Consider the following 12,339-nt stretch of genomic DNA (forward strand, 5'->3'; position numbering starts at 1 on the left):
GGGAAAACAAGTGTCGTCCATATACGGCTCGATAGCCCTACCGAAATCTGACGACATTGTTTTCTGCCGAGATACACACACACACACGCGCGCGCGCGCGCAGATACACAGCAAACATCACACCATACTGGCACATTCGAAATCAAGGGATAACCATAAAATAAGGAAGAAGAAGAGAGAAGAAAAGAGTCGTAGGGAAATAAACGGCCTTCGCCCGGGAACCAGCAATCATGAATGTCTCTTCTCTCCTCAACGACTCTCCAGACCAGGCTCAGGTCCAACGCTCCTGTTCCTCCTCGCCAAACCAGGCTCTCCACCCTCTGACCTCGTCCTCCCCCGCCACTCGACTCTCCACCATTCTAGAGCAATCAGATCGCCATCATCATCAAGACAGCCACAAAAGCGGAGTGGCAGTATGGCAGCAGCACAGCCCCATGTCACAGCCCAGATACAGCCCCGTCACTACTCACAGCCAGATGAGGGGTCTGATCCTGGACTCAAGACCGACCTCTACTCCCTCTACTCAACAACAGACCTCTCCTCCGCCCAGCCGAGGAGCCTCTTCAGCGACAGCCCCAGCAGCAGCAGCAGCATATGGTAGCGGTAGCAGCCTCTCCCACCCCGCCCATCACAAGCTCTCCAAGAGCCAGAGCAGTCTATCATCGTACGCATCCTCGGCATCAGAAGCACCGTCCAGGTCCAGGACCTCTCCGCCGACGACAACTTCTACTCCTCCCAGACAGTACGAGTCCAGCTACAGCAGTAACAGCCAGCCTCGTCCCGCCATTGCCTCGGCCACCAGCAGTCCGGTTGCAGCCGCGGCCGGCGACTCGAACGCGTCATGCTCTGGTCCTCCTGTCCCTCCCTCTACGGCTGTCCCCAGCCCCGTGTACCACTCACCGCCGCCGCACCACCATCACCACCACCACGCCTACTCCTCTTCTCGGTCGGATGAGAAAAATCTTCTTCCCTCTCCTGTCGCCTCTGTCGCCTCGCATACACGTGGTACAAGCACAAGCACAAGTACGAGCACAAGGTCCACTTCCGGACAGAAAAGGAAGATGCCTCACAGGAAGCAGCAGTCGGATGCCATACCGCCGGCAGCGAGGTACGTTATTTCCCTTTTCTTTTCTTTTGTTGTCTCTTGTTGTTTCGGTTTCTACGTCCCCCACCTCCTTTTTGGTCATTGGGGTGTTTTTTTTTTTCTGTGAGGGGGGGGCTATTCTCCCATTGAACAGTATTTCCTTCACATGTCACACATCCATTTCCCTATATATGCCTTGCCATTGTCTCTGCCTATTCAACCTCGGTTTGGGTCCAGAACTATACTGTGAAGAACCAGACAGAGAGCAGAGTGTGGGAAGAAGAAGAAAAAAGAGAGAACCCCGAAAGGGGCTGCAAAATACTCGATGAGATACAGACCGTGGTCGAAGAGAGGAAAGAAAGAAAGAAAAGAACAAGACAAAACAAAACAAAACTCGTTCACATGCCCATACATCACATTGCCAGATAGCGGATGGTTTGCGAGCATCAAGTGACACCTTCCTTCTCTCCAAGTGGAGAGAGCAAGTCGGCAGTCAGTGCTCGCTGTTCCATTATGTGACCTTGACTCACGAACGGTTTTTGGGCCGTGAATAAGTCTGGGCAACCTGTCACAATGGGAGGTAGAGAAGGTAGAGAATGAAGAGGGAGAAGGGGAAGAAGGAAACAGCTGTTCAGCCGATGAAAGAAAATTTCTGTCAGCCCCGTTGCTTCTCTCCGGTTCTATAAGAAGATACCGAGGAAGTCAGGAAGTCATCCCTTTTTTCCTCTTCTTCTTTCTTTCTTTGCCATCCTTCTTCCTTCCCTCCCGATTTCATATACATCACCACTATACTCCCCCCCCCCCGGCTATATACAAAAGAAAGAAAAACGGCCATCTCTCTTTTATTCTGTGCGTTTTTAAGCAAGAGCCAAGATCCCTTGAATACTTTTTCCTTTCAATTTCTAAATTTCTCTTCATTTTTTCTCTTCATTTTTTCCCTCCCCCTTTTTTTTTTGGCTTACACTGATTTATCCCATGATCAAGACGAGACTGACTCCCTTTCTGTGCCCAGCTTATCCGTCCCAGTTTCGTCCCAGTCACACAAGAGGGTCGTGTCTGCCCCTCCCGGAACGGTCCTCAACAGCGCCGTGCCGAACCACGTCTACTCTGGCCACCACGGAAGTCGCTACGGCAGCATCACATCTGAGCCTGCCGAACTCCGCGTCATGGAGCACGCAAGGGCCTCGGAACCAGGAGTTTCCTCCTCCCCCTCCATGTCTCCCGCTGCCGAGGCAACCATCCACGTCCGCCACCACGACGGTCCGTCGGTGATCCGAAGCTCTCCCGATTCCCCCGAGGCGGCCGTCTCTTCCGGGAGCCAGCCCTCCCCCCTCCGCTGCATGTACACGGAGAACTGCGACACGAACGCTCAGCCCCGCAAGGTCATCACGCACTTCTTCGGCCGCAACAAGTCGTGCACCATGATGATCCCCCCTGAGGTGTGGGTTCACTACTGCCGCAAGCACTACCAGCGGGTCCGGTACCGCAATTTCGAGAACTTTCCCCTCGTGCAGATCGACCTGGTGCGCACCCAGGTCGAGAGGATCGACGCCTGGAGTCGGGATAATCAGCACAGAAACTCCAGCTCCGGCTCCGGCGAGCCCGGCAGGAGCCGCCGCTACGTCAAGGCCTGGACCCTCGCCCTGCGCAAGCGCGAGCAGAGGCGTCTGGGCAGCAGGGGTGGTGGCAGTGCCAGCGATGCCTCTGCTGCCACCGCTGCGGTAGCTGCAGCGGCAGAGGATGACAGTACCGAAGAGTCAACGTCTGCCCCCCAGTGGATCAGGCAGAGCGTCGGAAACGGCTACACGACCGGCCAGATTCTGTCCATCGTGGAGCGTCTCAAGGACGAGCTCGTGGCCGAGGCCCTCGACGCCATCCCGGACATCGAGTTCCTCCCCGAGATCTTTGACGAGTCACTCGAAGTCCCCGGAGGCGGCGCCGGCCCGGGAAGCACCGGCAGGAACCGCTCCTCGTCCGCCAGGTCGGCCAGCGGCGCCACCACGACGCGCAAGTACAACAAGCGCAAGTCCTCGGACAGCATGGCCGCCTCGGACAAGCGTCCCCGCATGACGGCCGACGAGGCCTACACCCCCCACTCCACCATGGTGTACCCCGAGCACCAGAGCTACCAGCCGCAGTACCGGACCGGCAGCGGCGGCGGCCACTACGTCCTCGGCGGCGGGGACGAGCACGCCTGGAGAGCCCCGTCCGCACACGTGTACCACCACCAAGATCAGCACCACGCGACGCCCAGGGAGACTTCGGTGCCTAGGCTCCCCTTCAACGACCTGCACAGGTCTGCGGCTCCACCTCCCCCCCTGGCCCGCATGCGATCCTCTTCGGGATACAGCTCTGCCAGCGAGAGTCCCAGCCCCGGACGCTACCTCCCGCCCATCGTCAGCCGTTTGCCGGCCGAGGGGCCTTACTGGCATCAGCAGCAGCATGCCGACCCCCCCCCACCTCTGTCCCCCCCGGGGGGATCATCCTTTAAGACCCCCCTGTTCCCAGGTGCTGCCAGGTCTGCGGCCTCGCCAAGGGTGCACCTTCCGCCACCTAGGTTGGCCGGTGAGACTGTCTTGTCTGCTATCCCTGAGGCTAGGAGGTGAATTTTCTTCTCTTCTCCCCCTTCCTTTTGTTGGGAAGAAGAAATATCGATGTTGCTTTCCATTCAAATTTTGTCATTTGTTATAGCGGGTACAGTCTCCTTTTTTTTTTTCCCGCCCACTTGCTACTAGGTAGTCTTGTTTTTTTTGTATACCAGAACATTTGTCTATACCGGAGTTACTCATTTGCTCGAGGGCTTGTGGAATGGAAAAGGGGGGGAGGGGGAATTAGAAGAGGTTTTTTTTTTTTTTGCTTTTTCTTTGTGTTTCAGTTTCATCGTGCGACGATCCTTTTCCGTTATAAACCGAAGGATTTCTGAATGATGGAAGTAAGATGGTGGAGATATTGCATGGCAGACGACGTGGATACATGGAAAAGGAGGGCAACCATTAATTCTATCCTACAATGTTCATTACCAATTATTGATGCGACCGGACGTAGGTATGATTGTTATACGGCTCGTACATGAAGTCGGCTACGAGTATATAGTATACGTGTAAACAGCGGCAGTGGAGAGTGACAGACTGACTACTCCCTAAACATGATGGCCCCCCCGCGCCAGCCAGACATCTCGCCGACATTGGCCCTGCCGACCTCGACGAACCCCTGCCTCCGGTAGAAGGGCTCGACGCCGGCGAGGGCGATGAGCCAGGCGGCGGCGCCGCGGTCGTCGACGGCGCGAAGGCCGTGGCGCAGGAGGAAGCTGCCCAGCCCTGTGCCCTGGAGGGAGGGAAGGACGGCCAGGGTGTTGAGGTAGAAGGCTTGGCGGCGGCGGGCATATCTCTTTTCCTCTTCCGCATCCTCTCTAGCATGCTCGTTCTCATTTCCATTTCCATTTCCAACTTTAACCTCATCTTCATCATTCTCATCTTGAGAGGACGGCGTGGACGTGGACATGGACCTGGACTTGGAATCGGTGGTGGGAGGTGTAAAGATGGCGGGTTCAATCTCTCTCTCGATGAAGCGGCTGAACATGGTTGATGCGGTGGGGTTTATGCCGTCTATCGGGATGAGGCGGTGTCTCAGGGAGAGGAGGGTGCGGACGATGAAGGAGAGCCAGGATGCTGTCTGGTCAGTTTTTTTTTTTCCCCCTCTCTTTTAGTTGAGAGACAAGGTGACGAGACGGAATATATGATTAAAGTGAGAGTGCGAGCGTAGCGAGAAGGGCCCCCGGCAGGGCCTCCGGAGGGAAAGAAGAAGAAGAAGAAGAAGAAGAAAAAGGGCAAAAAAAAAAAAAAAAGGGGGGGGGGGGGGGGGGCCGGAACATACATGGTGATAGCCATCTCTCGTAAAGACTCAGCTGGGAGTCAGGCAATTTCCACCATGAGAATGCCAGGGGAGTAGCACACTCGACGTCATCGACGCTAAAAGCGACGGAGAGACGAAAGTTTGGGGACCAGTAGCGGAGAGCGAAGACGCGGTTCATGTACGTTTTCATGGCGTCGATGTCGACTTCCGGGCCTGAATCGCCATGGCTGTTCTTGAGGGGAAAGAGGATGGTGAAGAGCTGGTCGCGGGCGATGGTGGTGGTGAAGATGGGCATGAGCTTTGGTATGTCGGAGAGGCGGCCGGGACGGACGTGGTATGTCTGGGTAGACATTTTGGACGATTTCCCTACCTTTGGCTATCGTTTCGATCTGTTGTGGTGGATGGTAGGACAATGCATGTATATAGGTGTAGCGAAGCCTGGTGAGACTCGGTCGAAAAAGTCATATATTACTTGTCATCGTCGTCGTTGTTGTTGTTGTCGTTGTCGTTGTTATTTGTGCCTTACGCTGCGGGGAAGGCTGACCAATGACTAAATGTGGGTGAGATGTGAGTAGGAGGGGTGTGTATCTTATCATCTGGCTGGCGACGATAATACTATACTCATACAGGGAGGGACCGTGCAGGCCATCTACCTGGATGCATCGCCTGTAGATACATTATGACTTACAGCGGCTATATGCAGACCGATAGACTTGGCGGCGGCGGCGGCGGCGGCTGCTGCTGCTGCATAGGTAATGTGACCGAGATGCATAGCTCCGATGCATTGGGCTCGCAGTTTGTTGTAGCAAGTAGCATCATGTCCGTCGCGATAGTGTGCAGCAGTAGAACGGTGTAGCGTGCATGATGATTTTACCCCCAAGTCTTATACTGTACTGCTAGACTCTAGCCAAGGGTCAGGCCGAGACCGTCAGAGCCTTCCCTGCGTCTTGCCGTACGAGTGCTGTCTGTCTGTCATCCATCTCAAAACAGCTGAAGCTGTGCATCCTTGCTTGCCACGGTGTTGAGAGAGAAGAGGCGTAAGCACTCGAGGAGAAGGAGAGGATAGGAGAGAGGGAGGAAAGAGGAAGAGAGAGGAAGAAAGACGACTCCAAAGACGTTGCCGTCCTCCCACTGTCGTGGCGGCGTCGCCGATGCAGGTTGCATGTGCTGACGGGAATGCCGAATGACGACAGGGTCTTCTGCACCCTCTGGCATCTGCCGACCGGGGATCAGGAGGGGGGAGGAGAAGGAGGGAGAGCTGACATGTATCCTAACGCAGAGACAGCAGCATGCTGCATGACGGGTAGTACTACAGCAAGTATCGTCAGACTATACCAGATGGATAGGGACACGCATCATCTTCAGAGACCTCAGACTAGGGGTCCAGCGGGGGTTAGACCGCCATCATGCCATGCCGTGCCACGCCACGCCATTTCGTTAGAGAGTCAGCCTATATGAATATAAACCTATTATGTCTTGAAATCTTCGCCTGTATAAGCTTACCTCTGGTTCTCGATGTGCTTTGATACGAGTCATATATAATAATCGCATGCAAACATTTACCTGTAAGCGGGCCGTACAAGGACCTTCACCCCGCATCTCCTCACCACGAGTATTGCACGCTGTAATAGCAGCCAAAACGAGTATGATTACTCTCCAGAGACTTGGCCCCCCCCCCCGGCTATCTCGTCCTCATACTCCTCCTCCCAAGATTGACCATTTTCCTTTTGGGATCTATTTGAAGAATATATAAAGTGACAGGCCGCACATGATATCACCACCCAATCCGACTGTACAGAAACGCCTTGCTATCCAGTCCAGCCAGCTCAGCCTCCAAGCATTATGATGCTGGCCTAGCCCCCACCCCCCTACACCTGCCATATTCATTTTATTATTATTCCATCGCTCCCGTCATCCCCCCTCCCCTTTTTCCAATCCATCGTCTTGGGCTGCTCCTGCCTGCTACAACGCTCGTTCCTGCCTTCTCTCTCTGTCTCCCTTTCTCTGTCTCATGGAGTGACTGAGCCGACGGCATCGTCTCTCCTCCTTCTCTCGGCTTCCTTTCAATCCTTCGTCTTCCACATTCACACAAAGACAGGAGGGGTGTCATTTACGGAGGAGCTGACATCCACGTCCCTGGCGCGCCATCCCGCGTATCGGCCGTCCCCGGATCCTTGAACCTTGTTCGTTTTGGGCAGGTGGGAGGCTTTTCTTTTTTCTTTTCTTTTTTTTCCCGCACCTCTACTCTATCTGTACTCCGTAATACTGTTCGTAGGGCTGTCACATCCACCACGAGCCACCACCACCACCTGCAACCCCAGCCCCAGCCCCATTCGACGCACACGCGACCGCCACCACGACGGCCCAGGAACAAGAGGCGGGACGACGACAGAAGGAGCCTGGTGGTCCATGCCTTGCCGCAGAGACGGGGCGCTGGGAACTCGACGTTCTCACGCCGGCCCGGCACCACAAGACCTTGAACCCGAGTAGGTGCACCACCGCTCTATGCATCATACATCTTGCCCCGGATCGCAAATCACCACACCACATACAAAGGCACGAGGAGGGAACCCCGCCTCGGAGACATCAGCGCAGAATGCTTACTGCCGTGTCCCAACCCTCCAAATCTCCTCGAGGTACCGACTCACCCATGGAAGACCCCGTCGAGCGAGCCCATCGAGCCTGCGAAAAATGCACTAGGACAAAGAAGAAGTGCGACAAGGCAATCCCTGCCTGTTCGCGATGTTCAAGGTACGACCCGTCCTCCTCTCGCCCTTGTGGCCTCGGGTCCTGATGTGGCCTTGGATCACTCTCGACTCGGCATCAGACCATCTCTCTCTCTCTCTCTCTCTCTCTCTCTCTCTCTCTCCAGTCTCGGCACAGCCCCAGTCTCTGATCAGCCTCTGCTCCCTAACCATCCAGGCTCGACGCCCCATGCTGCTACGACTATGTCATGACCGGTCCGACCACGACCGTCGTAGACCCCGCCACCTACGGCTCGTCCGGTAGCCCAAACGACCCCCAGGTCATCGCCGCCGCCCGCTACAGCATCTTCGAGCCCGACCTCGACGTGCCGCCCGCCATGCTCATGAATCTCTTGACGTCGAGGGGCATCTCGTGGCGCGACTCGGTCGCGCTCTACTTCCAGACCACCAACCTATGGCTCTGTGCCGTCCACCAGGACCGCTTCCTGCGTACCCTCAGCGACCTTGACGCCAACGGCTGTCCGCGCCGCGTCGAGACGGCCATGCTCATCGTCTGCATGCACCTCGTCACCCAGTTTGCCGACTCGGGCCGCCCCACCATGCCGGACGGCACCGAGATGCTGTCCAACCCCATCTACCTAGTCGCCAAGCGCGTCCTGGGGCTGGTCCGCGCCGTCACCGACCCCAGCATCCCCCTCTTGCAGGCCTCGGCGCTCCTGTGCCTCTTCGAGTTTGGCCACGGTGCCTTTATGCGCGCCTACGTCACCATCGGTGACGCATACACGTCTGCCAAGTCGGCCGACGTCCGTCCTGGGAGGTACATGTACTACTCCTCTCCCTCCGCCGCCCACGAGGCCGCCCAAGCCGTTGTATCGGAGGAAGAGGACGAGCGCCGCGACCTGTACTGGACCCTGCTCATAGTCGACCGCCTGATCCGTGTCGAGCGCCGCCTCATGTGGAAGCCCTTTCATGTACCCTCGCCGCGCGAGGACGACCTCCTCCCCACCACAAACATCGTCTACGACCAGGCGGGCAACGCCGTCAAGACGATCCAGCACCACCCGGCCAACGTCTCGGCCTCGGTGCCCCTGGGCGCCTTCCAGCGCAACTGCCAGTGCGCCATCCTCTTCACCAGAGCCCTCACCTGGGAGACGGAGACGTACTATGCAGGACGGCCACCGAGCGTCGACTCGTTTGCCGAGCTCGACATCTCTACACGAGCGTTGGTGCAAGCCATGGTTGCTCAGGCCTCTCCGTGGGGAGAGTATTACGAATGTTTTGCCACGTGTACATGGTGGGTTCGTACCTGTCTACACTCGGTGCGTGTACATGCTAACACCCTGGCCATCAGTCTCCTCCTCCTCCTCTACTGCAGCTACCTCTGCGCCATCGACGCCTCGCGAATCCAGAAGACGTCGTCCAACATTGAGATATCCAAGGCCATCGCCGGCATCAACTTCACCATCCGCATCATCGCCGACACCACAGCCGACCTAAACGCCCACCTGGCCCGCAACTCGCACGGTCTCCTAGCGCGGTGCTCCCCCGTCACGCCCTTTTCCGCATACCACTCTCTGGCAGCTCTGAGCAACTTTGAGCACGTCGTGGTGGATGCGGATGCGAGGTTTCACGACATCTATAGCTCCCTCCACTTTTTTGCCAAACGATGGGGTGTTGCCGGTAATTTTCTTCTTCTTTTCTTTCTTTCTTTCTCTTCTCCTCTTTTGCCCGCTTTCCTCTCATCTTGTTATTTCCTGTCCACTCCATCTTCAGTCCTGGTATGCTGACCTGATAATACAGGTCAACTCGTCATGAGGATCGAATCTTTCCTAGCGACAAAGGATGAAGAAGGATCCATGTTGGATTTCACATTTCTGTCAAAGTCATGATTGGGTTTGCATCCTTGTGTGTACTAAAATTGTCATTGCTTGGGTTTTCTACTACTATAAAAGTTGACATTGGGGGAAACATGAAAAAGACACATGACGTTGGGTATGATAGCGAAATGATTTCCACAATTAAAAAAAAAAAGAATAATTGAATAATGCTACTTGATAGTCATGTCATGTAAAAGAAAAAAAGAGATACTGTATGCTGTAAAGATTCTGGGCATGATTCCCTATAGTATATATACGTGTACTCTAAAGCTGAAAAATTATCAACATGACCGAACAAGTCCAAATGGGTTGTACCGAGTTTTGGGAACAGGGATGTAAGAAGAAAAGATTTGAAGAAAGAAGAAAAGAAGATCAACAAGGCTGGATATCAAGCGCTAATGCAAATATGAACAATGATAACATGGAAAACGAAGAAAAGGAGGGCGGGGGGGAAGAGAGAAAAAAAAGGGTAGAGGAGAGAAAAAGAAGAAGAAAAGCTAGGGAGTATTCCCCACGACGAGAATGAGCAACATGGCATTGAGAAGACAGGCGGCAGAGAAAGCAGAGGCATTCATCAGCCTGTGAGAGACTGGCAAGACATCCTGCCTGTGTAGGGTGGCGCCCAGGGCGGAGGCGGCGCAGAGGAGGCTGATGGCGACGGCGATGGTGACGACGGCGTCGACCTCTACGCGCATCTTGTGGCGGGCAGTGGAGATGAGGACGGCCGAGATGGCCAGGAGGACGAAGGACGTGGCGTAGCAGCCGGCCGCGGTGAGGACGAGGACGCGCTCCCTGTAGCGCGCGACGCGCTGGTCCGAGATGCTGGGGAGGGCGTAGTGGGCCGAGTAGCCGGCCGCGACGGCTGAGCGGGCGGGGAACACCAGGTCCGAGCTCGAGTAGCCGTCCTCCTCCGAATCGAGCACGGTGGACGCCGGGTTGACGCGGTCGCGCCCGTCGCGGCCGGCGAGGAGGGGTCGGCGCTCCGGGCCAAGGTCGCCGTCGCCGTGACCGCGGTGGCCGCCGCCGAGGCGGGAGAGCCAGTGACGTACCGACTGCACCGGGGGGGCCAGGGCCGCCCGGATGTATGCTAGGCCGGGGAGGATGGCGTCGTCGGCGTTGGGGTCGACGTAGATGTGGTAGCCGTCGCTGCTGTCGTCGTCCCGGCCGCTCCCACCGACGCCACGGCCACAGCCGCCGCCGCGGCGGAAGTCGCCGTCGCCGGCATCGCTGCCGTTGTCGTACTCGTTCCAGTACCTGACCTGCGGGGTCTGCATCTGCGGGGTGCCGGCCGGGAGGCGCGACATGGTCTGGCGAGGGGAGGTGGCCGGGTCGTGGGGTTTGAGGTGGGCGCGGCCATTGCTGTCGCCCGGGCGGCTGGCGAGCGAGGAGGAGCTGGCGTCGTCGCTGAGGAGGTGGGGGTTTGCGTCGCGCAGGCGGTCGAGGAGCTCCTGTCCGCGGCGCTCGAGGTGGGTGTAGTCGTTGCGGTTGAAGCTCTTGGGGTCGCTGAGGATGTCATCGGTGAAGCGGGTACCGAGAGTGGTGGAACCGGTCCATTTCTGCGAAGCCAAGCGAGTCAGAGGAGTCTGGCATTGTGGGAGCCTGGGTGGCGACGACGGCAAGAGAGGAGGGGAGGTGTGTGAGATCCGAGCCGTTCAGGTGTAGAATGCAGCCTTACCTTGTACTTCTTGATGATCTTGCGAAAGGCCACGACCTGAGCATTGGCGAAGCGGACGAGGGCGTGGGCATCGTCTCCTACACGGTACAGCTCGCGCTCGTGCTTGGCAAAGCGCCTCTGGCGACGGAGGACATCGCTGACGGATTGGTCGGGGGTGGTGTTGAATTTTGTGATCCAGCGATCAACGGAGCGGGAGAGGGCGTCTGTTGAGGGGTCAGAGGTGTCCATTCCAGAAAGAGCGAGAGAGAGAGAGAGGAGAAGGCATACCCAGCCGACGGGAGATTTCGTCAGCCTTGCTGGTGACAAAGAGGTGAACACGCTCATGCTGGCGGCAGAGTTCTAGGAAGAGGCCGTCTTCAAACTTGCGCAGAGCCGTGTCCTCGTTTCCGGGGATGGCCATGGCGGTAGCCTGGTGTCTCGTGGTGTGGACCTTGATCTCATGCTTGAGAGAGTTGTAGTCGAGGTTATCTGTAGTTGACAACGTACAGTGTCAGCCAGACACGGAAGATGACGGTCGTATCAGCAGGTACCGTCGTGATGGTGGATGGCCCAGACTGGGGGTGGGATCGAATACTTTGTCGATCGGCCACGCGCGCGCACGCCCAAAAAAAAAAAGTATGCGAGATGACGTTTTTGTCTTGTCGATGGAGAGAGGGTGAAGGTAGGTGAAGAGACTTACGGAGACCCCATTCTGGGACAGACTCGTTTTCCAGCTGTTCGCCGTACTTCATATTTCGCACGACAAAGTTTGCTGGGGTGATGGGATTGTGTAGATGTGGATGAGAGTATGAAGAGAGCGGTCCCCCGTGTGTGTACGTGTGGGTTTGTGTGTGTGTATGTGTGTGTGTGTTTTCTTCTCTCTTCTCTTCTTTCAAATTTCAATCGTCGCCTAGAGCGCAAAGTTTTTGGTCGATCTGTAGCGGGAGTGGCGGGAAAGTGGGATGACGAAAGTACGGACAGGCGGGTTGGTTGGAGAAAGAAAGCGTTCACAGGCGGGACAGAGGAGGGAGGAATCGGAGCAGTTGGGGAAGTTTCGTATCTTTTTATAGAAAAAGATCGGCACGTACTTTTTTTTTTTTTCGAAAAAGGAGGAAGGGAAAGAAAGAGAAGGAAGAAGATGATGAAACCTTGAGAGGGAAGGGGGGG

At 56.3% G+C, this 12,339-nt stretch overlaps 4 protein-coding genes across 4 annotated transcripts; 2 read left to right on the forward strand and 2 right to left on the reverse strand.

The window, feature by feature from the left end:
* Positions 1-415: 415 nt before the first annotated feature.
* GMORB2_1027 (uncharacterized protein) lies at positions 416-3,641 on the forward strand (the record flags this gene model as incomplete). The annotated part of the gene is made up of 3 exons (XM_035463010.1): positions 416-483; positions 2,097-3,380; positions 3,593-3,641. 3 exons carry the CDS (start codon positions 416-418, stop codon positions 3,639-3,641), a joined length of 1,401 nt encoding a protein of 466 aa, XP_035324434.1.
* A 575-nt stretch (positions 3,642-4,216) lies between these two features.
* Positions 4,217-5,288, reverse strand: GMORB2_1028 (Ribosomal protein S18 acetylase RimI; the record flags this gene model as incomplete). Its single annotated transcript, XM_035463011.1, has 2 exons — positions 4,217-4,689; positions 4,958-5,288. 2 exons carry the CDS (start codon positions 5,286-5,288, stop codon positions 4,217-4,219), a joined length of 804 nt encoding a protein of 267 aa, XP_035324435.1.
* A 2,244-nt stretch (positions 5,289-7,532) lies between these two features.
* Positions 7,533-9,530, forward strand: GMORB2_1029 (Fungal specific transcription factor domain; the record flags this gene model as incomplete). Its single annotated transcript, XM_035463012.1, has 5 exons — positions 7,533-7,687; positions 7,859-8,510; positions 8,889-8,926; positions 8,993-9,321; positions 9,442-9,530. 5 exons carry the CDS (start codon positions 7,533-7,535, stop codon positions 9,528-9,530), a joined length of 1,263 nt encoding a protein of 420 aa, XP_035324436.1.
* Positions 9,531-10,015: 485 nt separating this feature from the next.
* On the reverse strand, positions 10,016-11,924 carry GMORB2_1030 (SPX domain; the record flags this gene model as incomplete). Its single annotated transcript, XM_035463013.1, has 4 exons — positions 10,016-11,074; positions 11,194-11,396; positions 11,461-11,661; positions 11,873-11,924. 4 exons carry the CDS (start codon positions 11,922-11,924, stop codon positions 10,016-10,018), a joined length of 1,515 nt encoding a protein of 504 aa, XP_035324437.1.
* Between the last annotated feature and the right edge of the window lie 415 nt (positions 11,925-12,339).

The sequence above is a fragment of the Geosmithia morbida genome, assembly GCF_012550715.1.
Source record: "Geosmithia morbida isolate 1262 chromosome Unknown scaffold_1, whole genome shotgun sequence".
Lineage (NCBI taxonomy): Eukaryota > Fungi > Ascomycota > Sordariomycetes > Hypocreales > Bionectriaceae > Geosmithia > Geosmithia morbida.